The following is a 24,041-nucleotide window of genomic DNA, read 5'->3' as shown; positions in this document are numbered from 1 at the left end:
TTTGCTTATATGACCACTGATTAGAGATATTAAATGAAGTCTAATTTCATAATAACTTTTACAATTATGGTACTCTAGCATGTGTTGTAACTAATAAGATCTTTTACTGCATGATTAGAGGATGATTAGGAGCAATTACTGTAGCATCATTGTAACCAATGATGATGGAATTTGGCTCATTAGATTCGTTTCGAAAAATTACACTCATCTGTGAAAAAATTTCACAAATAAATTTGATTTAGTACTCCATACATGCATATATTCGTCTTTTTAAAAAAAATTCAAGACGTCAACTAAACATGGCCAAGTCAAAAACCGCGGCTAAGAGCATATCTAAGAATTTGCCATATTTTATTTGGCATATCTTGTGTTTTGCCAACTTCTAAAAAGATATGTCAAGTAAAAAAAGAGTTTATCTCTAACAGTTTGGCATAATTCACTTGCCAAATCCAGATCTAACTTACATCAGAAACGCTAAGAGAGAAATAAAATTATATTTATGCCCTTCCACCTCTTGAAAACTTAAATCAGGAACCATTCTCTATTATTTATTTCTTTTTTCACCCTCCCACCTGACTAGAAACCACGATGACAATCGCGCACCGCGCGCGTATATTTACGCGTCAGAGGTTGGTTTTTCTCAAGTTGGCAAAAATTGCCAAGTCTTTTGCCAAACTGTTGGAGGAGTATTTTTAATGTTTTTACAAAAATCAAAAATAGCAACTCGATTTGCCTAATTAATCCGCCACCCACCAATGGGGAACCACCTCGCGTAACCCCGCGCCGCTCGCCGCTGCCACCCTCCCTCCTCAGTCCTCACACTCCCCGGTTACACCACTCGGTCCCACTCGCGGCTCCCAGCCAGGCGCGGCGCGGCGGCGATGCGGAAGGACGCGGCCGGCGGGGGCGCAGGCGGCGGCATTTCGCCGGGCGCGCTGCCCTGCTTCGACATCAAGCCCTTCCTCGCCGCGCTCACCACGCTCACGCTCCTCACCGCCGCCTGGCAGCTCCGGCCCTACCGCTCCCTCCTCGCCGCCCCGTTCCCCGCCGACGCGTGCGCGCAGCCGGCCGCCGGCGCTCCCCCTCGCGCGCTCGCCGTCCACGCCAAAAAGTCCCAATCTTCCTCCGCCGCCAACTCCACCGCTCCCTCCTCGCCGCCGCCGCCGCCGCCGGGGCCCGAGGTGCGGGAGTTCCGCGCCGTGGGCAGCGCGGCGGCGCTGTTTGTGCAGATTGGCGCCTACCGCGGCGGGCCCTACACCTTCGCCGTCGTCGGGCTGGCGTCCAAGCCCACGCACGTCTACGGCAAGCCCTGGTTCCGCTGCGAGTGGGAGCCCAACAATCCGCCCCGCTACAACGCCTCCTCCTCCTCGCCGCCGGAGCCGATGCGTGCCGCCAGGACGTACCACATGCTCCCGGACTGGGGCTACGGCCGCGTCTACACGGTCGTCGTCGTCAACTGCACGTTCCCGCACGCGCCCAACGCCGACAACGCCGGCGGCCGCCTCGTCCTCTACGCGCACCGCGGGCCCTCCCGCTCCCCGCTCGAGCGGATCGTCGCGCTCGAGGAGCCCCCCGGCGCCTACGACGAGGCCGCGTTCCGGCCGTCGACGCCGCCCCGGTACGACTACCTCTACTGCGGCTCCTCGCTCTACGGCGAGCTCAGCGCGGCGCGGGTGCGGGAGTGGATGGCGTACCACGCGCGCTTCTTCGGCGACCGCTCCCACTTCGTCTTCCACGACGCCGGCGGGGCCGGCCCCGCCGTGCGCGCCGCGCTCGAGCCCTGGGTGCGCGCGGGCCGGGCCACGCTGCAGGACGTGCGCGCGGAGGCCGAGTACGACGGCTGGTACCACAACCAGTTCCTCGTCGTCAACGACTGCCTGCACCGGTACCGGCACGCCGCCAAGTGGACCTTCTTCTTCGACGTCGACGAGTACATCTTCCTGCCGGACGGGCGTAAGCTCGACGACGTCCTCGCCGAGCTCGAGCCGTACACGCAGTTCACCATCGAGCAGAACCCGATGTCGAGCAGGTTGTGCGTCGACAATCCGGATGCCGACTATTCCAAGTAGGTGACTCTTTCTTTTCCCCCAAATTTTGCATACTGTTATGATGATTTGAACTGGAATTTTTCGAATTCGAATGTGGAATTGCAATGTAGCTTCTTTTATCACTCGGATAGACTAAAAGGGCCCAATTGGTTTGGTTGTGAGTTTCCTTCTACATGGTTTCTGAAAGTTGCTGCAATCTTGCAATGCCACCCTCATAGAAGCAATTCAGAGGCTGATTTGTGCAATGCAGCTTCATTTTCCCTGTCCAGTTTATGTTTCTTGTCGTCCAGAGAATAAACAAGTCAATTAGTCAAATTTCAGAGTTCTGAATCGCCAATTCAGTAATCTAGCCGCATCTTTAACTGCTGCAGCCTACATTGTCCTTCTTGCTGTCTTATTAGTTGCATCACTTATATTACATTTGTCTATGGTTATTTCTGACAATACGATTCTTCTTACTGGAAACTTCTGCAGCCAGTGGGGATTTGAGAAGCTGGTTTTCCGGAACTCGATCACCGGCGTGAGGAGAGACCGGAAGTATGCAATCCAGGCCAAGAACGCATACGCCACAGGTGTGCACATGTCGGAGAATGTTATCGGCAACACCACGCACAAGACAGAGCACCTGATCCGATACTACCACTACCACAACTCCATCAACGTCCTCGGTGAGGTTTGCCGCGAGTTTGTGCCCATTCCACCCAAGGGTGGCCTGACATGGTCCGAGAAGACGCCCTGGTACTATGACGACAGCATGAAGCGCGTTGCTGATGCTGTGCGTGAATTCGAGAGGAAGACCATTGGCGATGTGCGACTATGACAGTGACCACAGAGATGAAAGAGCTGATGTACAGGATGTATTGCTTTCAGCCGTTCACGAGGTGTGGCGGCATCTCTGTATTCCGGATGTTATGAAGCAGACGATAACCTATGATTTGGGGCTATCTGAACTGACAGAGATGCAACGAAATCGAAGCTGCAACCTCAAGAAAATGGCAGATTGCGTACGAGTAATGACTCTGTTACTCTGGTTTGTGGCAAAGGTGAGGTCTTGTAAACAGATATGCCGTCCGTGTAAATTCCTTTGTTTCATTGCTCAATCATATGTTAGTACATTGTATTCTCTTCTCGAGGTTCTGACCCGATGTGAGAAAAAAAGTCATTGAGAAATTAACCTTTGCCTGTGTACCATTTCTAAAACAGAAAGAGAAATTTGCAACTCTTCTGATCATTCATAACTGTGATGCAACAATAATGTAGAAACTACATTATTTCGAACTGCTCATTTCATTGGAGATCAGCTGTTTTTTTTTTGTTGCCACATTCTGTAATGAACTTTAGAAACCTAGAAGGTGATTTTGAAATTCTTGGGGCCATAAAGTCCTGCAGCTAGCTACGTAGGCAGAGAAAAGTAGGGACCGGAGGATGGGCGTCAGGGCGTGGTGGCATGGATTGTAGTGACATATGATTGGGGAAGGTTGGCGTGGCTGGCCCGTTTGCCCGAGGCCGTGGCATGCTGGAGTTGTCTCCAGCTGCGGCTGCCTTCCTTGTCATGGCATTCCCTGCCAGATTTGTTGGGATGTTAAGGGTCTTGAGATCAACTCAACCATTGTATCACAGTGGTTCAATGTCACATCGACGTATTAAGGGCGGATTATCAGTACTAGTTTGTGTCCTGTCAATCGCTCAGATTTGCTTCTGCTCCTACTTGCTGAATTTCTCCCCCTTTGTTATTCAGTTTTAATTCACTATGTTGGAAGGTTGAAAGTTGTTTTAGAACTGTGTCGTGTCATTTGATGATGCAGTAGTGGATGCTCCTAACTGGGCTTCGGCAAACCCCAGGTTAACTGGCACGCCAAGTTTTATTTTTTTATGTTGCAGAACAGCCCAGTGCATCCTGCTGTGGTTTTACATTTTGGACTTATGCACATTAGTGCTATGTTGACGAGGCGGAATTTGAATCAAGGGTAATTTTGCTCATGGACACTCTACAATATTGACTTTTGCCACTGGACACTACTCAATCTTTCCTTTGCTGCTGGACACTATTTAAGTGTGCATCTTTGCTTCTGGACACCACAGTCGCTATAATATTCATTTTGAGAAGAAAGGATGGAGAAAAGTTTTAAAATGACTAAATTACCCCTAGCTCATAACGCTAACCTGTTCAACCCATGTGGCCCCACCTGTCGCTCCCCACACCCGCCCGACCCCAGCAGCGCCGCCGCCGCCCTTGACGCCCATCGCCGCCGCCTCCTCCCTCAAAGCCGCCCTGCACAGTGGTGAGGCGGTACCTTGGCATACCGACAATAAAGACGATGACGGCGAGGCCAACCACGCCTGCACCGGCAGCGAACCCCCTGTCCCAGCCCTTGAATTGCTGGATATACACGAACACCATGACGATGATCGATGGCGCCACCGTGCAGAGGCTAAGCAGTAGCCAGTTGAGCCCACTGTGTTGAGCTCGAGGTCGTAGATGTCGAACTCGAGGAGGTTGGCGATGGCCACGATGAGGCTGGTCTTGCCGATGCCCGGCAGGCCGCAGAGCAGGTACCCGAGCTTCCACGCGCAGCCGGCGCACGAAGCGAAGCGGGTCGGCGCGGCTGCCATCGCGGAATGCTAGGAACTCGAGCGTTAGGCACTACTGCTGCCATCCGGTGTCACCTCCCGAGGCCCCCAAACCCGTCGCACGGGCCGGGGAACGGGCGTAGTGCGCGGTGCCGCCGCCGCCCGGTGCCTCCGCGCTTCGCGACGTCCAGCGCACGCGGACATCCCGGAATGTGTGTCGCGCTTGGCGTGGTCGTCCAGGAGCGATGCAGGGCTACATCGGCATCCCGACGTACCCGATGGGCTGCTCGTCTAGCGCCGACGAGCAATCGCCGAGATGGCAATGTCGTCCGGCGCGAAGCGCCCCCGTGACTCCGGCCCTGTGTCGCACAACGTGCAGCAGCAGCAGCCGCCGCAGCTCAACCTACTTGGCGGCGTGGCAACCTGTTGTAGGTGGGGAACGGCGGTCACGGGGGTGGCTGGCAGTGGGTGGGGACAGATGGAACGGGAGGGAGGGAGGGAGGGGTCGGATGGATAGGATAAGATCTCAGAGGTAGTTTGGTCTTTTTTTATTCTACTATTTATTTAATTAGAAAATGAATATTATAATGCATATAGTGTTTTGTAGTGAATATGCAAATTTGAAAGGTGTCCACTGGTAAATACATAATTTAGTAGTGTCCGTCAACAAATATCAACATTAAAGAGTGTTCCATAGCAAATTTACCCTTGAATCAAGTACTCCTCCGCTCCTTCTGTAGCTCTGCAACTCTGCAGCATGGTGCCAAATATAGAGGTGAAATTTTTCGTGGCCTTCTGGAGCTCCTGGAGTATATATAACTGTGCAAACTTAACCTTAGTTGTATTTCGCCATAAAAAAAACCTTAGTTGTATTTTTTTTTGAAACGGAACCAGCATGAGAGGTAACCGTAGTATTAACAAAAAGAGCGAAAACCCAGAGGGTACAAGAAAGATTTAATTGTACTGGAATGGATTCGGTTCCAGGCTTTTTCGTTGTTCTCCCAGCACAGCAGAGGAAAAGATTTTTCGTTGTTTCTCCGCTCGCGGAAAGGGGCGACAAGGACCGTACGCGCAGCCGCAGCACAGGCCGCTTGTGACCCCCGTGGCCGGAGCTTCTTTGGACTTGTGGACCACAAGTTGTGGTGCACGGGAAACTTCCAGAAAACGAACAGTACTACGCTTGCAAAGAGGGCCACAAGCGGCTCATGACTTCAGACACAGCTTGCGGGGTTTCAGGTCGCGGAGCTGCTGCTCAGTTGATTGTCAGTGATCTGCCATGGCATGGTGCTATACTGACAGACATTTGAATTCAAATCATTTCCCTTTCTCTCTTCTTCTTCGTCTTTTTTAGCCCCCTCGTCGAGTAACTGAATCCATTTTCCTTCCAAATAGGAGATTCTCTTTGTAAATACGGAGTACAGTGCTAGTATCTTTTTTTCTTTGAAGAAAATTAATACATTGCTAGTATCAAAATGTAAATCTGTGTCAGCCTGAACAATTTGGTTTCAGTGTTGCTACAAGGATTGCAATGTACTGAAATAGCCGTGTGTCACCGCACCTCTCTTTTCCCCATCTACAGTAGAGAGCGGCGGAAAGGGCGTCTGCGGGGCGAAAGCCGGTTCCGGCGGCGATTCCGCCGCTCCCCTTCTTCACCGGCGGGCACGCCCGCGGTGGTGAGGGAGGGGAGCAGCAGAATCGTCGTGCGGATGTATATAATCTAGGTAGGTGCTTGACTAGGGTTTGCTTTTGCTTGCCGTCGTGTTTCAGCGGTGTAGCTAGGGTTTGCCGGGGGGATGAGGACATCGATTCCGTTCATCATTGGCGACCGGTCGTGGTCTTCCTCTTTCTGCGGCTATTGTTCCTTCCGCCTCCTGTCGCCGCCGGCGGTAGGGCGGAGTGGATTTTGGTCCTCCAAGTTGAACCAGGTAATCTTGTGTTCTTTGGTTCGATCTGGAAGGGGGGGGGGGCTTGGCGTTCTGCGTCTTCTTCTTCGCATTTGTTGCTCGTCGTGGTTTCGCCGGAGTTGGGGAGATGCGCTGGGCTTCTCGGTTGGTGGATGCCGGCGGTTCTGGGGGCGATTCGGAGGTGCCGACAGCTGTGCTCTCCTATCGAGTATCTCCTGCAACTTACCAAGGTTGGATGTCCGCTCAGGCCCGTCCCGAGGCACGTGCGGGCGGTGCGGCTGCACAGGCCCCCACGTGCCGGCAAATTAGCCGAACTACTTAACCCAGTTTAATCATCCCCAAACTACCTCAAGCGCCAGCCGTTCGTCTGGCGATTCGTTGCTCAACGTTTCGTTTCATAATCTGCTGATCGGCTCCCGCGTCGCGTAAGCTGTGGCGCCAGCGACGCACCTTCCCTTTGCGGCCCTGCGTCTCTGCTCTTCCAGTGCTGTTCAGCTCCATCTGCTCCCAAATTCAAACGTAGGGTGCTGGCAACCAAGAAGAGGACGGCAGCGCCAATCACACCAACGCGGCAACGCCCAGCCTGTGCCCCTTGTAACCTTATTCTATGCTACTCTGTTCGGCCATGTAATGTTGGCTCTTGCCGTCTCGCAGATTCAAGTGTCAAAGCCATCTATCTCGCGAACTGATCATAGATCAGTTGGCACGGGTGCTCGCACTTATCTGGATTTATTTCAGGATTTTCCGGCGTTATGCGTTAAGTGGTAAGCGACGTTTTCGTCGACAACGAGACGCCAATGGTGACTTCAGGAATCTCCAGATCTGCCGGTCCAGTCTTTCGAAGGTGCTCATAAGGGTAGGGTTTGCGTACGTGTGTCCATAGGAGTGAGTGTGCGTGCGTGTTGTGAGCGTCTGCGTTGTACTGTACTAAAAAAACCATCTATCTCATGAATTTTCTTTTCTCTCATGCTTTTTGTTTGGTTACTAAATATTGGTTACTAAAAATATGTTGCTTTTTCAAGTGAAGATTATGCATGCATATGATTCCTTTTGAAGTAAAATTATCGACACATTCGAGCAATGGTATATAGTTTTTGATCTATCTTATGTTGTTGTAAACTTATAGTATGAATGGTCATTGTTTTATTTTTAGAACTTAAGTTTAGGCCTAAACTAGGATTTTGCACAGGGCCATAAAATTCTCCGGGACGGCCCTGTGTCCGCTCTTCGATTTGCAAAGGTGGTGGCAATAGGCGGGTTGAAGCTCGGTTGTCTCTCTTCACGCACGGTGGAGCTCTGGGGGCGACTTTGCCAGAGGAAGAAGAGAAACAGTAGCTGTAGGGATCTAGTTGTATTTTCTCGTTCTATCAGGGTCCTTTCTGTAAGAATGGTTTGTAATGTGCCTTTGTTTTCAATATAAGCTGCATGGTGCAGGCCGTTCTCGCAAAAAACAAAGGATTGCAACATACGAGGCCATGTTTAGTTGGTGAAAAGTTGTTAGTTTTGGTACTGTAGCATATTTTGTTGTTACTTGACAAATAATGTTCAATTATAAACTAATTAGGTTTAAAAGATTCATCTCGTGCTAATCAATTAGATTGTGTAATTAGTTATTTCTTTCAATTGTATTTAATGTTCTATATATGTGTCGAACATTTGATGCGACAAGTACTATAGAAAATTTTTTAGGAACTAAATAGAGTCTGACTCTACGAATTGGGAAAGTCATCGCATTGCCAATAATGCACACTGCACAGGATCACGTGGAATCCATTGTTGCTTTCTCTAGATCCGGCTCAAGGATAAGGTATTCTACTCCGAGGAAGTCCTGGAGATTCATGAACGTTTTCACTGAACATAACGATGCAAGGGCACCACCCAACTCATAGTGATAACATTGCACGTGCATGTTTGTTTCCTCCTTTTTCGGGCGATGATGGCCTATTGGCGTGTCAGTCTCTGCATTTCAGTGTCTTTCAGCCTCCTGGCTAGCGATGAAAACGGACGGAAACAGACAGAAAAATCTCATTTCTACTTCCATTTTTATATTTTTTGTGGAAACAGGATCGTATTCGGAAAATACGGGTACGAAAATAGGATCAGGTTACGCGGAAGTACGGAAACAAACTAATACGGATGTTGAGCCGGAAAGAATAACGCGATCAAATATTCTCGAGTATACATTAACAAAGTCACAAAATAATATACACGTACGACGTTATTGGTCCAATATTCACTAGTATGCCATGTGTTAACATATTAACATGCATACTTAGTGATTGATATGTTTTTTAACATATCAATTTTTAGACATATCTTATGTAGATTAAAAACGGGATGAAAAACAGAATAAATACGGGTCAATTCTATGTAAAAATGGGATTTCTCGAAAACAGACGGAGAAACCTCATTTCTACTTCCGTAAATACGGAAACGGAATCCCACAAATACAAAAATAGACGGATAAAAGTAGAAAACGGAACGGGTCGGAACAATAATATTTTCGTCCGTTTTCAACTCTACTCCTCGGAGTCCTGGTACCTTTCTCTCCTTTCTAGGGCGCTGCCGCATGTAGCCATCCCTTCCGGTTTCATCAAAGACGGCTCAGGTGACACACTGACACCATAAAAAAACTCGACCCGCCGGCGAGACCTCCTCAAAAGCATTATTCTAATTAAGTTAGAAGACAATCTCTCACGGAGGTTTAAAAACTTTTCAAACCTCCACTGCACTCATACTGAACCGGCTTTTAGACCTGTGCTTAGAAGTGAAGGGGACGAGGGGACTTTTTTCGACGCGCAGATAAACTGCGCTACCTCTGGCCAACAAATCTACCCCGTGAGGGTTCGAGCCATGGCCGGCAAGCGCACCACTAGACCAACTGGGCTAGCTACCGTAGTACCGTTGGCGACACACTGACACCATCACACAATAACACGTTATTATAGTCCTCGTATAATAAAAGAAAAATCTGTACAGATCAATCTTAGATTTAACCCAAGAGCTAGCTCCGGTAAAGCAGACGAGTTCAGACACATTTGCAGATGCGATACTTGGTCAGCAAGGAGGTTTCTTGTTGAGGCAGTTTGGAATATCACTATCCAAAGGGAGGATGTATTCAACGCACGCATCTATCCCAATTCAACTTGAACATTTCAGAAACCAACAAAAAAAAAGAGCAATCAGGTATGACGCAATCACGCGACGCCGGTGATAATCTCTCCCAAAAGCATCCATTTTTATCGAGCTATTTTCAGAGCCATCAAGACTCGTCATTAGTAGCCTGATGCACACATAGGCAACGGCGAGCGGCCGGCGCGTCGCTGTCAGGCAGGGCGGCGAGGTGTCGGGCGAACGCTTCCTTCCACGGCTGCGGGGCCGTTGCCTTGGCGACCTGGAGCACAGCGACAGCGAGAAGGCTTCTCGACTGCTCTGCGGATAGGCAGAGGGCTCGCGGAATTCTTCGCATTCCTGTTTGACCCTCTTGGAGAGTTGAAGCCTGAGATGATGATTTTTTTTTTTGGTTTCGATCTGCTGGTGTGGTGGCACAAGGTGAAGCTTGGTGGAGACGCTGACAAGGTGGCAAGTTCAGAGTAATTGGCCGGCACTGCCGTGAGTCTTCCTCAAAAAATTGCTTCTTCTTCCCTCCACCTTTTCCCGTTATTATACAGTGGACGTGTAAATCCTTGGAAAAAGAAAAGTAAAAAAAAGGTCTCTCTCATCGGCCATCACCACTCCTCTGCCGCCTCTGTGCTCATCAGTCATCACCTCTCCTTTTCAGAGCCGTCGCTGGCAGCCGTCGCAACTCGCAGTCCACTCTTTGCCACATCCCGCAGTGGGCTTGCGGCGAACTCCAAACTCTAATTGGGCCTCCACCGTGCCACACATTACCGGCCCATCAGCGTCGCTGTTAGTCTCTTTCGGGAGCCTGGAAGGGCGCCAGCGGGAGGAAAGCGGAGGCTAACCCGCGGCGGCCACGACTAATCCGAGAGGAGAGGAGGGAGGTGGCCGGACGTCGGCCGGCGGCCGGCGGGTGGGTACGCGTTACTTTCCGGGGGAGTTAACGGGTGAGGTGAAGGGAAGTGCGGTGCCCCGGATGATCGGACGCGTATCCTGATGCTTCTCTTCATCGCCTCGCTCCGACCTGACGGCTCATCGCTTTCGTCTTCCGGCCGGGGCGGCGCGGCGGAGGCCTGTCGATGAACAGGGCCAGGTACGGTCCTTGTCGTCTCCTTTTGTGTACCTGGGCAGAGCATAAACGATCCCCCAAGTAAAGCCCGGCAAAAATAAAACTTTCTGACTCGCTGAGTTTTTTAAGGAAAACGGAGAATAAAACAGAGCTTCTTTTAAAGGAAAACGGAGAATAAAACAGAGTCTTTTCAAACTCATTCAGCATAAACAATCTCCCTTGCTGCCCCAATGCTATCTCCTTTTGTTTTCCATAATTGTGTCTTTTTATATAGAAGACTGAGCCACCAAGTCTCAGTAGGAGTGTCATCGACACAGTTATTAAGATTATAAACTAGGTAATTAAGTCGGAGTGTCATCACTCCTCTCATGTTCCGTGACACTTCACACCCTCTCTCTTCATAATGACTCTGCCACATTAGTAAATTTATTGCTCATGACACTTTCATTTGAGATTGGCCTAAAACACCGAGTACTACTTGGAATCACACTCAAGCACCCATGACATAGCTTAGTTACAGTGTCCCACTTGGCAAAAATATGACATTAATGCCGAGATAGGTAGTATTGGAGAAACAGAGCATCCACAGATCAAACAGTTGGATCAATGCAATCGCACCAACATCACAGTCTGAAGTTCCTGATGCTTCATCGAACATCGAAGCAAGAAAGAAACCATGCCGAACTTGATCGCCAATTATTCTACGCGCCGCAAAGGACTCCAGACCAATCGGCCGATCCATGTACAAACAAGGACGCAAACACAGCCAGCCACGCACGCAGATGATCGCTGTCCATCCTCATGACGTCAAGGACATGGCATAGGTCAGAAAAGAGATGGGCGAAAAATAATAATGCAAGAAACCAAAAGAAAATTCAGAGATAACTTGAGCGGAAAGCCTAGGCCCTAGCTAGCAGCCCATGGAAGGAAGAAAAAAAATCCAGCAGAAAAGACAGAGGAGAGAGAGAGGGAGATGGAGAATCATGGCTGTTGGCTGAGGATAGAGTGATAGATGGCTGTGAAAGGAGGGACAGGTTACAAGTAGGCATTTCCAGTTCCGGCCTCATCTGCCTTGCACGCCGGAGATCCCCTGCTGCTTAACCTTCGTCCCCTGCCTGGCTGACTCCGGGGGAGGGAAAAAAAAGGAGGCCGCCGTGAGATTCCAAGTTCGCGACAGATTGACACAGCGCGTGCGTGGAAAAATCTCCATCTCTTCTTTGCCGGTGCTGCTGCTATAGGCACACCGCACACATCCAAGTGGCGAAGCTTTTACTGAGCAGCTTGCAAAGCGGCCTCGCGGTTCGGTTACCTTTGGCTATCTTTTGCTGAAACACTAGAATGGTGATCGACTAGTTGATAACTTTCACATGAGTTTCTGATATCCATACCCAAAAATAAACAAGCACAAAGCATCAAGAATAAATTCCTGATTAGTGGAACTTTCTGTGTTTAATCAATTGTATATACAAGGCTAACTAGTTGCGGAAAAGTGCTGCAAATTTGGAAAGATAATAAGGTACACTTTACATGCTTCATGGATTAAGTATAATGTACCTTTTTCGAAACAGATATTGTGCATATGTATCCCGTTATAAAATAGCATCATAATATCTTAGTTAAGTAGTTAGACTACATTTGTGCCAACGCCGAAACGGGGAAGAAGAGAAGGTCAACCATGAAAAATGATATGTATACAACATAAAAGCCCTAAGGCAAACCGCAAAATCGTTCACTGATCACCCGCGGAGAAAAATCATTGAATTGCAAAAACTACAAACTCATGTCAATGTATCATCTTGTACCATTTACAGACATGATTAATGGATCGTCCTTTTATATAACTTAATTCAAATAACCTATTTGATTAAATTGTTGGTGCAATAAATAGTGTGTAATGATGTGAACCACCATAAGAAGAGTGTTTGAAACTATTATACCAGAGTAATAACAAATTGATCGTTCTAGAATAACAACCGTATCATAGTCCTATCAAGTACTCATACATGACGGTACACTTGTTGAGTACGTGCTAGAAATAAGCCTGCCTACCACACACATCACCATATGACTTGGGCCCCAAGGTGTCATTACACAAATGGTATCGTTTTATCACCGTGATTAAACAAATAGATAGAGATTATCCGGAGGAGTTCATGTTCGTGGCAAGAAAAAAGATAGAAGGAGAGAGAGCTCACTCGCACATTATTTTTGGAAAAGAATTAAAGGCAAGATCAAGCGGATGCCTTCGTCATCAAGCACTAAGGTCATCATCATCACTCCGGGCAGCCATTTTCCACAAGCCACAGTCCCTATCGGACGGTCTATATTGCTCGGTGCGGGAATCCCTTTTCCTCCGCCTTACTGCTCGATTTCTCTCATTTTTTCAGCCCGTACTTTAAAAGAATCTCATATCACAAAAGGAACCCTCCTTCTACACTTAGCATATATGCATTTACTAGTGTCAAAGATATGCATGCATATATATATATATATATATATATATATATATATATATATATATATATATATATATATATATATATATATAAATTGCTACGATACACATATATATCGAAGTAGTAATAAATTACAGAAATCACATTAGTGTAATGTTGTGTAGCCTATTAATTAGGAAAAGGATTTTGCCCCATCAATGCATGCCTGGCGGGAGAATAATTCATTTATGATGAAACCAAAGGAAATTGGTTGGAGAATTGGGCAATTACGTCGAAGGATGGGCGTGGAGCCGGGAAAAGGGTTTTTCTTTCCGGGAGCTTTAGCTATCGCAGGAAAGAGCCGTCGACACGTCTCCTATATGCAAACCAAACCGCCTTACATCGGCCTCCACCGTTGCATCGCGTTTTTCTTCCCCCTTCGTTCCCATCTGATCTCTCTCCCTTTCAAGAAAGAGAGGAAAAGATATTATATATATCATATATAGCTATATATATATGTGTGTGTGTATATATATATAATTTTCGCTTTCCTCGCTGCGATATATACTCTACTTGACGCGATACCGCCGAGAATTCTTGGATTTCCAGAAGCCCCGAATCGTCGAATCCCCTCCTCCTCATCTCCCCGTCCAGCCGTCGTCCTCTCCTCCCTTATCGATCCGGCGGCCGCTGAACAATTCTTCTTCTTCTTCTTCTTCCTGCTGCTTGGTCCTTTTACCCTGCGGAGCAGGTAACGATTGATAGGTAGACGATAATCCGTTGATACTGTTACTAACCGCCCCCGGCCGGGGCCCCTTTTCCGTCACATCGCGGAAGGTTTATTATCTTGGCTTCCTGCATTCATCTTCCTTAGCCGGCTGCTGCTTCCCTTCCCTTGATGGCTTGATGCTTTTTGCAACCTGCAGAGCAGGCGCTAGAGGATACACAGAGGCATCAGCTTGCTGTAGCTCTGGAGGACCTTATACCAATGGTAAAATTAAAATCAAATCCCTCTTTTTTTTCTCGAGATTGTTTAATCTTTCTGTGTGTGTAGGAGTAGCTAGATCGATGCGCATGGTAGATTGAGCTGGTGATGAGGTCTCTAGGTGTAGCTGTGAATGCATGTATAGACTTGCATTTGATTCGGAGGCGGCGCCGGCGGCGGCGATGGATGGTGTGGCTTATGTGTTCCTGGGTGGAGATTGCAGGTGATGGTGAGCGTGGCGAGCCCGAGCCCGATGGTGCGGGCGGAGGAGGACCTGGGCCCGCCGTGGCTGCGGCCGCTACTGGGCACGAGCTTCTTCGTGCCGTGCCGGATGCACCCGGAGCTGAGCAAGAACGAGTGCAACCTCTTCTGCCTCGACTGCACCGGCGACGCGCTCTGCGCCTACTGCCTCCCGGCGCACCGGGACCACCACGTCGTCCAGGTCAGCGACCACGCCCCGAGCTGCTGCTAACTAAGCTACCAGTCTCCTCGCTCCTCCTCTCCTCTCCGATCGATCGGCCAGCCAATCAATTCGATTCCCCCCATTCTTGTTTCTTCTTCTTCTTCCCCGCCGGCGGCCGGCCGGCCGGCGCTGACCGAGCTGGTGGGTGTCGTGCGCCATGCAGATACGGCGGTCGTCGTACCACAACGTGATCCGGGTGTCGGAGGTGGGGAAGCTGATCGACATCTCGCACGTGCAGACGTACGTGATCAACAGCGCCAAGATCGTGTTCCTCAACGGCCGGCCGCAGGCCAGGCCCGGCAAGGGCGTCACCAACACCTGCGAGATCTGCTGCCGGAGCCTCCCGGACTCGTTCCGCTTCTGCTCCCTCGGCTGCAAGGTGAGCCGCCGTCTTCCTCCTTTCTCTCTCCCTCTCCCTCTTCCTTTCTTCTCCCTTCCAGCTGCTGCCTGGTTCCCCTCGTTCTTTCTTTTTCTTTTCCTCTCTCTACCTCTCTCTCCTCTCTCTTTCTACCTTTCTTTCTCTCTCCTCTCTCTAAAAGACTAGTATAGAGCCAGCCAGTAGAGGCGTTCTTGTCCGAGGCTCGGCGTGGGGGCCAGAGAGAGAGAGAGACACACACACCAGGGGATCGGCAGGCAGCCAGGCACCGCACAGCAAAGGGCAGCTCGTGCGCGTCCACCTGGGGAGAAAGCTGCCGAATCCCACCGCGGAAAACAAGGGGGGTCGTGGCGGCGGACGACGAACGGGCCGAGGGTCTTGCCAATGCCAGGCATCTGTCCGAGCTCCATTTTTTCTGTGGCTCCCGCATGGGCGGCTACTGTAACCACCGAATGGGCGATGGCAACCTGCATTGGCCGGACCGGCCTCGGGAGGAAGAACTTGGACATCCTGCCTCTCAATCACGAATGCACATTGGGGGTTCGCGGTGTGGTGTGGCACATTTGACATTTTAGATGGGGTCGGCGAATTCGATGCAAAGTTGAGTGCAGTAGGGATCATTTAAAACTTGAAAATTTTCTGAAACAGTGCAGGGCTCCTACACAAAGGTCCTAATAAAGGTTCCACAGGCCACAGCAATCCTGCTAGGAAAACATTCCTTTTTTTAAGAAAAAAAAAAGACCAAAGAAGAACATCTTAGCGCTAGAGTAGCTTCTTTGATACTGCATTAATATGTACTGAGGAAGGTACAATACAATCAGTATCTTTCAGATAGCATATAGTGGCCTTGTTATGTTATTAGGAACTAATAAAAGGCCCCTCCAGGCTCCAAACAGTAGTTGTGGCCCCTCAAGAAAAGGTAGCTGTTGTGATCACACTTTGGCTCCGTCTGCAGACTCCAGAGTTTCTTATCGATCGAGATTCTTGTGAGAATTTGTTTTTCAGCAAAATCCTTGCATTCCAAAAGGCTTTTCACCACCTGACGACCATGCCATGCATGTTCATGGCTCATGGACAGGTGGGGCAAACTTGCATGGTAAGTTTGGCCTTTTGGGGGTTTTTCTTCTTTTCCTGTGACATTATATATACGGATATGTCTCAATTATTGCCCTTTGAACTTTGGGTGCGTTGGTACGTGCACAGCCGTTAAATGCAGCCAAAATGGGTCCACATACCTCCCACGTTCTAGCCCATTTTCATCAAGAATGGTGCTCAGACCGAACGTTGGATGGTCATTTTACAAGGATATAGGCAACACACTCAAGACCAATCACACACAATCCCTGCAATAAGTTAACAATGGTATCTTACCCAAATGTAGCGGTAGCAAGCATGAAGCAAATCTTGCCATTAACAAATTATTAGTCTATCTGATAAACGGTTGCACTAGGCAAACTATGTATAAACTATAAAGTTGCCCTAGGAGTTGGAGCTCTCATGTACTGTTCTAGTTTAGGCTAAAGCTGCTTTCAGGGAGTAGGTAGACTTGAGACATCAGCTAGCAGTCAGGATCTTCCATGAAGAAATGCACTTCTTTTCGGTTTCTTTTTCTTTTAAGAAGAATGGGTTAACTAGTTAACCCCACTATCACTTGGAAAGGATGGAAAGGGTGTGCATTATCCGGATAAAGTTGACTTCTCTGGAAGTGATGTTCTACCGAATCCCCGTGTTTGTTTGCCCAGGTTTGTGTGTATATATAGCTGTCACAAGTACAGTTATGTTTATTGTTGCAAGCTTTAGTAGTAGCATCATCTGCATCAGGCTGATATCCTTTTGGACCGGATTTATTTGGTTTATAGTATGCCCCAGAAGAGCGTTTTAGACTGATTGATTGTAAGGGTATTTTGGTCATGGAACCCCCATAATGTTTCCCTTAGGAAACTACATTCTTTTCGAGAAAAAAAAGAGAAGGTGAACTGTTTGCACAAATAAAGAGGATTTGTAGGCACTGTCCATCTCAGTGTGAAGTGAAACCATGGCTAAGGGCGTCCGCAACGGTCGACGAGATGGCCGGCGATTTTATTTTTCTAATCGATGAATAGTGGCTGCACAGTAGTCGCTAGCGACGAACTCGTCGCTAGCTCGCACGCTCGCCGAGAGAGCTCCCTCTCACGCGTGTGAGTCCCGAGCTTCTGTCGTTCCTCTCTCTCTCCTTCAAATCGCCGGCGCAAATCGCTGGCGCACTGCGAACACCCTAAGCATATCTGCATACAATGCTACCTAATATTCTGAGAATAGCTAGTGTCTTTTCAGAACTAGAGGGGGGTCACTAGGCGATTTATTTTGCAAGCTCTAGAATGAGTAGGAAAGCTAATGGACGTCAACTGGACAAGGAGTTGATGTGCTCCCTGTTTGCACTTAGTGCAATGACGACAGATCCATGGATAATAATACGGTCCATCATGGAGGGCTTCCTTTCTTCTTATTTTTCTCACAAGCAAACGTCCTCATCAGCTCACTTCACTGATTCCTTCGACAGCTACTCTTGTGGCCACAGAAAAATGCAGGACCAAATTCCGTTGTTTTCCTCTGTAACCAATCTCATTTCTAATGTGTGTGTTATCACCATGATTAGACCACCTGCAATCATTCGCTGATCGATGAATGACTGCTCTTGCCTCGTGGTGTGTGGTTTGTTTTATTTCAGCTGGGAGGGATGCAGTGGGATCCGAGCCTGACGTTCGCCATCCGGCCGAAGCGCGGGCAGGGCTCCGGCGACGACGGCTCCGGCTCCGACGACTCGTTCAGCCCCAAGAAGCCCCGGAGGACGGCCGGGTTCGACCTCGGCCGCTTCGACCGGCCGGGCATCCGGTGGTCCGACGACGAAGGCAGCAGGTCCAACAACGGGCGGCCGATCACGCCGGGGACGCCAACGATCAACCGGTGCCGGCCGTCCAGGAGGAAGGGCATCCCCCACCGCGCCCCGTTCTACGGTTAGCCAGCAGAGACCCCGGCCGGTGGCCAACACGCTCATCATCATCAGCCTTCACTTCACTCTTCAGCTATAGCACAATGTGTGTCCCTCACTCTGGTCTGAGCAGTGAAGTGGTCCAAAATCATCAGCTACTGGTACGGTAGGTCACCATATACAGCTAAGTAGTATAGCCTTGTTACGTCGTATAGCAGCTATTGTATACACACACGCATACACAATAATGTAGGCGAGAGGTGTCATCTGTACATGCCAGTATATTGACAAAGTTTGTCAAGTATGTGTAGACATGGCCTGAAAAAGGAGATAGAAACAACATAGGTAGGGTTTGAATTTTAGCTTGGGTAGTGTTAGTGGTCGAGATTGATATGTGAAAAGGGAATAAGCATCATGTATTTGTCTCGGTTTGTAGAGTCTGGCAGCTGCTTTTGCCTCCTCCCACCACCACCCAATGCGTTTATTAGCGTTGCGGTGTGAAGCTAAAAAGTTTTTTTTGTTGATCATTAATCTCCTGTTTAATTAGGGGGTTAATCTGTATACTAACGGTGTATATATGAGTGTATATGTTTGTGTATACTGGGGGGAAAGGAAGGAGAAGGAATAACGTACACATTGTGCCAGCTTTCTGTTTGCAAAAAGTCTCTGCAAAGATGCTATTTTCTTCAGCTCTGTCTTTGTGGCATGATCAGACCGGCCGTGCTTTCTGATGGAGTTATGAAAGTGTCAACGTCGTCCAGTACTCCAGGTCACGTCTGTGGAGTCGAGTCGGTACTGGACGGGAAGAAAACGATGGCTGAAGCCTAGAACGTTAACGAGGCGACTCTGAAGTCTGAACAGCGTTGCCGGTATGTGCCTCTGTCAGGTCGTCCGTTCCTAAAACGGCATTGGCTTGCACAGGCTCTTGGTCCCAGCGCTCTGCTGCTGCTGCTGCTGCTCTCTCGCACAAGGTTACAGCAGACAGGTGAGTGGCAGCAAGCTGCAAGGCGCCCAAGGCCTCATCATTTCTGTGGCAAGAAGGCCGTGCTTTTTGCATCCATCAGCAAAGAGGTAGTACCAGGGAGGGAAGCTGGATAGTCAGTGGACCCAAACCTCGAGAGGACTGGCCGAAGAAATGCTGGGATAGTGGGATAGCAACGTTTGCATCGGTTACAACTTACAAGGACCGAAACGTGAGGATCATGAGGGGCAGGACAATTCTGACGCATCACTTGAAGTTGAAGTTGGTTCTAGAACCCATACGACACATCACACATATGTTAATTTAGACCTACTCGTAATAAAGGAATAAGAAAGAAGACTATGTTCTAAGTGTCTAGCTCGAGGTTTCTAGACCGGTGGGTATAAAATTTTGTCAAACAACGGACAAATGAGTAGAAAACTCATTCCATACATATATTTTTTATCGGGTAAAACTCAGTCAGATACTCAGATTTCAGGTACCATTTGCCATCTTGATGGTGCCCAGCGGCCACGAGAAAGGTGTCCGGGCGGAGCCGGAGCCGCTGGCGTCGCCGTCCGCCCAGACCCCGTTGGGCCGGACCAACCTTTTCAGCAACTGGGCTTGACGGCTCAAAATAATTCAGTATTGTTGCCAACTGGGCCTCTCAGTGGCCCATTGTAGGCCCATGGAAGCATAATACATCCATCGGGCCTGCGCTCACAGCCTCACACGCAGCTTCAAATCCGCCTTCGACCCCGGCCGGCACCTCGCGTCCCCCATTCCCCCACTCCACTGCCCCCGCGGCGCCGCTAGGGTTTAACAGCCATGGCCGCCGCCGCCGCCGCCCGGAGGCTCCTCTCCCGCCGCGCCTCCTCCTCCTCCTCCTCCCTATCCTTGCTCCTCCGCCGCGCGCCGGCGGGGGTTTCCCCTGAGCACTCGCTGCTGCGCCCGGCCGTCGTCGCGGCGGCGGCGGCGGCGGCCTCCCGCCTCGGCTTCCCCCGCGGGATGGCGCGGCGGCCGGGCGGGGACGGGTACTCCCCGACGCGGCCCGGCGGGGGCGGGGACCGCGCGCCCACGGAGATGGCGCCGCTGTTCCCCGGCTGCGACTACGAGCACTGGCTCATCGTCATGGACAAGCCCGGCGGGGAGGGCGCCACCAAGCAACAGATGATCGACTGCTACGTCCAGACCCTCGCAAAGGTCCTCGGAAGGTACATCCTGCTCTTCTCCGTACCCTCGCCTTTTAAACGAAAAAAATTGCAATTTAAACTGCAAAGGCCAATTTTTGCAAATTTCTCCCTTTTAAACTTATCTGACGGCTTTTTCTCTGGTGCAGCGAGGAGGAGGCGAAGAGGAAGATCTACAACGTCTCGTGCGAGCGCTACTTCGGGTTCGGGTGCGAGATAGATGAGGAGACGTCCAACAAGCTCGAGGGTCCGCTCGATCTATGCCCTGTGATGCCGTTCTTCAGCTTCCTAGCTGAATTCGACCTGACTCGGTAGCTGATGCCGGTGTTGTTTGTGATGATGTGTGCTGCAGGACTCCCTGGTGTTCTCTTTGTGCTCCCGGATTCGTATGTTGACCCCGAGTACAAGGACTATGGAGGTAGCTTTCTTCTCTTGCTCTGTCGATACGGATTTTTGTTAGGATTCACCGTTTGACTAGTTTATATCTGACCTGTGTATTTGGCCTAGCTTTTGAAGCTTACACATGTTTCTCAAACATCACTGGGTTGAGGCACTGTTACATTTCAGTGCTATGTCATCATGCCCTATCCTGTGCCATTGATGTTCTAGTTCATCTTGGCAAAGCTGTGAGGCCTCACAGGCAATGCCCAGCTTTGAATGATAATGGACTAAAACCAATTATCTCTCTAACGGTTTTGCACCTCAATGAAATGGGGTTCAGATCAGTAGGGATGAGACATTACTAACACATTTTTTTCCTAATCTAGACGCTTCTAGATATTTCTTGTTCAGTAAGATACTAGTTTTAACTTTTAACCATTCTGGTCTTAGTCCATCGTGGCAAAGCATGGAATCTAGTTGCCAATGTCTTGCGTTGAATGCTAATGGATTAATGGTCTCTCTAATGATTCTGCACCTCAATGAAATGGGACTCAGATCAGTAGGGATGAGACATTGCTAACACATTTTTTCCCCAATCTAGATGCTCCTAGATATTTTTTGTTCAGTAGTGGAATAGACTAGTTTGAACCACTCTAGTCCATCTTGGCAAAGCGTGGAGCCTAGTTGGCAATGTCTTGCTTTGAATGCTAATGGACTTATAACAATGGTCTCAACGGTTCTGCACCTCAATAAAATGGGGGTACCGATCAGTAGGGATGAAACATTTGTTTTTCATTTTCAATTAGTCCCTATCATGTTTAGGCGTTTATCTGTTTGTCTATGGTAGTTCAACCAGCGACCTTTCTTAACCAAGCTGGTCTTCTAGTCCATCTTGGCAAAGCATGGAGCTTAATAGGCAATGTCTTGCTTTGAATGCTAATGAACTAATAACAAGCGTCTCTCTAACAGTTCTGCACCTTAAATGAAATAGGGCACAGATCGGTAGGGATGAAACAATGCTATGAACAATTATTATGAAAAACAATGTTACTTAAGTTTGTCAAGTGTAATAATTGTTGTCGAACCTTGTTTCAGATTTGTTTCATATATTTTGCTGAGTTGTTGCTTGTCTTGCTTCTGATCCCAAGATCTGTCACGTGTTTTTGTTGTTTGATTTGTTAGTCCATCTTGGCAAAGCAAGGGAGTCATTTTGGCAATGCCTTGTTTTGAATGCTAATGGACTTAAAACAATTCTCTTTATCGGTTCTGCTCTCCATAGCAATGGAGTAGCAGATCAGTGGAGATGTAACATTACTGCATTCATGTTTCACATTGGTTGTTGCTAGCACCTTTGCATGCTGTGATTTATCCTTGTTGAGTTGTTACTCTCGGAAAAGAGATGTATTAACGTCCTCCAATCTTTGTATCTTGCAGCTGAGCTCTTTGTTAATGGGGAGATTGTTCAGAGGTCCCCGGAGAGGCAGAGGAGGGTAGAACCAGTGCCACAGAGAGCAGCAGATAGGCCTAGGTACAACGACAGGACCCGCTATGCCCGTAGGAGGGAGAACCAGCGATGAGATGATCAAAGGCCAGAATAACAAGCCAGAGGTGGTTTCAATCATCACAAATTAAATGATGTGACATGTACTGAAACGAACCATCTTCTTGTTGCATGTTCACTTTATGCAGTCTAGGGTGTCTGTCTGGTGGCTGGCGCCCAACTTGGATGTATTGTGCTCTGTAATTACTAGAGATTGAAAGTACCTGGCTTGGCATGCATTGCTACTTGCGCACATTAGCAGCTGTTTGCCCTTGTAAATCCACTCCCCGTGACTCGAAATTGTGATTTGTCAGTTCCCACAAAAAACTATGATTGTTAAATTGCTCATTGATTCTCCTTTTGTGCTCCCTTTAGTCAGGACTGCAGTTGTAGGTTGATGTAGCGGCCGTTTGTTGTAGTGCAAAGAGTTGTTTCCGAGGGAAGACGGCTTCATCTGACTGCATGTACTCCTGTGGTAAGTCTTTGAACTGCCATGATTCACCGTGTTCGGCTGGTCTACAGCCCTACAGTATTTCTCTCTCATACCACTCCAGCTCCAGCCACCAGTCAGGTAACAGTATTTTTCTCTCACACCACTTCAGCTCCAGCCTGCCGAACACGGTGATTATTTCGTGAGTTCTTAGGCTTTGTTTAGTTCGCGAAATTTTTTAGGTTTTGATACTGTAGCATTTTTGTTGTTATTTGGCAATTAATGTTTAATTATAGACTAATTAGGTTTAAGAGATTTGTTATATGCTAATTAGTTAGACTGTGTAATTAGTTATTTTTTCAACTACATTTAATGTTTCATGTGTTCAAAAATTTGATGTGATGGAATACCGTAGAAATTTTTTGGAACTAAACAGGACCTTTAGTCATCAATCAACTCGTATTAGTCGGGTCCACTGCGGGAGCCCTGCCGTCGTCGCCTCCACCCTCCATGACCCTGACCAGGTCGTCTGAACGGGAAATGTACGGTTACGTACGGGCGGCCTAGGTCCTACCGGACAACGTGAAGATCGATCACCTCTCTCCGTGTGAACTCGGCTAGGAGATCAGGAGGAAGGGAGACGGCCCGGGAAAAGCAACCACCAGCCGTCGCGAAATGCCAGAAACGAGTGGTTGTGTGGCCGGCCCGCAGTCAGAAACCAGAGGACGGGAGGAGGCTTCCGGCCCAATGAATTAATCGTGCGTGACGGCCGGAACGGATGCACAGCACGCCAGTCTCTGTCCCTGTCCCTGAAAGGCCGAACCCGAAAGCTGTGTGGTTCCCGGCGGCCGGGCGCCGCCGCCGCGGCCCCCGTCGCTGTCCGGTCGGGGCCGACGGCTCGCGAGCCGCGCCGACCAACTTGCTCGGCAAGAAGAGGAGGCGGGGTTTGACTTGACCACTTGGGGATGGCGTTGAATAATCGGGTTTACTTTACTTTAATTAATCGGCGTAGGAGCGACGCGTGGGAAGGAAAAAAGGCCGGCCGCCGCGGGCGGAACCGACCGACCGGTTCCGGCGGCGCGCGGAGGGCGTTGAGGCGAACTCCAGCTGCGGCCGGCCGCGGGGCTCGGAAATATGGGTGGCGCCTTGAGGCGGTCAACTCGCCGTCCTGCAGCGGAGAGCGACGCAGGTGGGCGCTCCACCAGCTTCTTCCGGTAGCGGCGGTTGCGAGCGACCATCCGCGCATCCGACCGACCCTCCGTCGCGACGTGTCTCCAGTTGAGGCGCCGTCCGTTGTGATGCCGCCTTGGAATCGAGCGCATGGTGCGGCGCGACGGCGAGATGGAGCAGGGCTAGGTAAACCGTGCGGCACGCGCATGGCGGCGGCACACGCACACCGGTACGGTCATCCGAACCGTACAAGCAGAATAATCGAGACGCGCTGCCGGCGTGGGAGTGGGACCCCGCGCGCGCGCGCAGTTGAGACCTGCGTCCTCTCAAGTCTGACCGCCGGTTTGTACGACGCGCGCGCGTACGGCGGGGGGGGGGGGGGGGGGGAGGGTCCATTCCACTCCACCGGACGCGCTCCTCCGATCCGTGG

At 49.6% G+C, this 24,041-nt stretch overlaps 3 protein-coding genes across 7 annotated transcripts; all 3 read left to right on the top strand.

Moving 5' to 3' along the window:
• Positions 1-776: 776 nt before the first annotated feature.
• Positions 777-3,279, top strand: LOC120703956 (galactan beta-1,4-galactosyltransferase GALS1-like). Its single transcript, XM_039988174.1, has 2 exons — positions 777-2,065; positions 2,523-3,279. Exons 1-2 carry the CDS (start codon positions 882-884, stop codon positions 2,866-2,868), a joined length of 1,530 nt encoding a protein of 509 aa, XP_039844108.1. The 5' UTR covers positions 777-881; the 3' UTR covers positions 2,869-3,279.
• Positions 3,280-13,573: 10,294 nt separating this feature from the next.
• LOC120703953 (protein RGF1 INDUCIBLE TRANSCRIPTION FACTOR 1-like) lies at positions 13,574-18,601 on the top strand. 5 transcript variants are annotated; one of them, XM_039988171.1, is made up of 5 exons: positions 13,574-13,898; positions 14,074-14,138; positions 14,349-14,574; positions 14,759-14,974; positions 17,679-18,601. In XM_039988171.1, exons 3-5 carry the CDS (start codon positions 14,359-14,361, stop codon positions 17,967-17,969), a joined length of 723 nt encoding a protein of 240 aa, XP_039844105.1. In that variant the 5' UTR covers positions 13,574-13,898; positions 14,074-14,138; positions 14,349-14,358; the 3' UTR covers positions 17,970-18,601. The 5 variants fall into 5 exon arrangements, with proteins under 5 accessions (XP_039844105.1, XP_039844106.1, XP_039844104.1 ...); XM_039988172.1 differs by having other exon boundaries at positions 13,574-13,984; XM_039988170.1 differs by having other exon boundaries at positions 13,576-13,898; positions 14,079-14,138; positions 14,356-14,574.
• Positions 18,602-19,661: 1,060 nt separating this feature from the next.
• Positions 19,662-22,368, top strand: LOC120703954 (multiple organellar RNA editing factor 2, chloroplastic-like). Its single transcript, XM_039988173.1, has 4 exons — positions 19,662-20,114; positions 20,240-20,337; positions 20,443-20,508; positions 21,906-22,368. Exons 1-4 carry the CDS (start codon positions 19,729-19,731, stop codon positions 22,046-22,048), a joined length of 693 nt encoding a protein of 230 aa, XP_039844107.1. The 5' UTR covers positions 19,662-19,728; the 3' UTR covers positions 22,049-22,368.
• The last annotated feature ends 1,673 nt before the right edge of the window (positions 22,369-24,041 follow it).

This window comes from Panicum virgatum, chromosome 4K, assembly GCF_016808335.1.
Source record: "Panicum virgatum strain AP13 chromosome 4K, P.virgatum_v5, whole genome shotgun sequence".
NCBI lineage: Eukaryota > Viridiplantae > Streptophyta > Magnoliopsida > Poales > Poaceae > Panicum > Panicum virgatum.
Note: the sequence above shows the minus strand (reverse complement) of the source record. Positions and strands in the feature narration are given on the sequence as shown.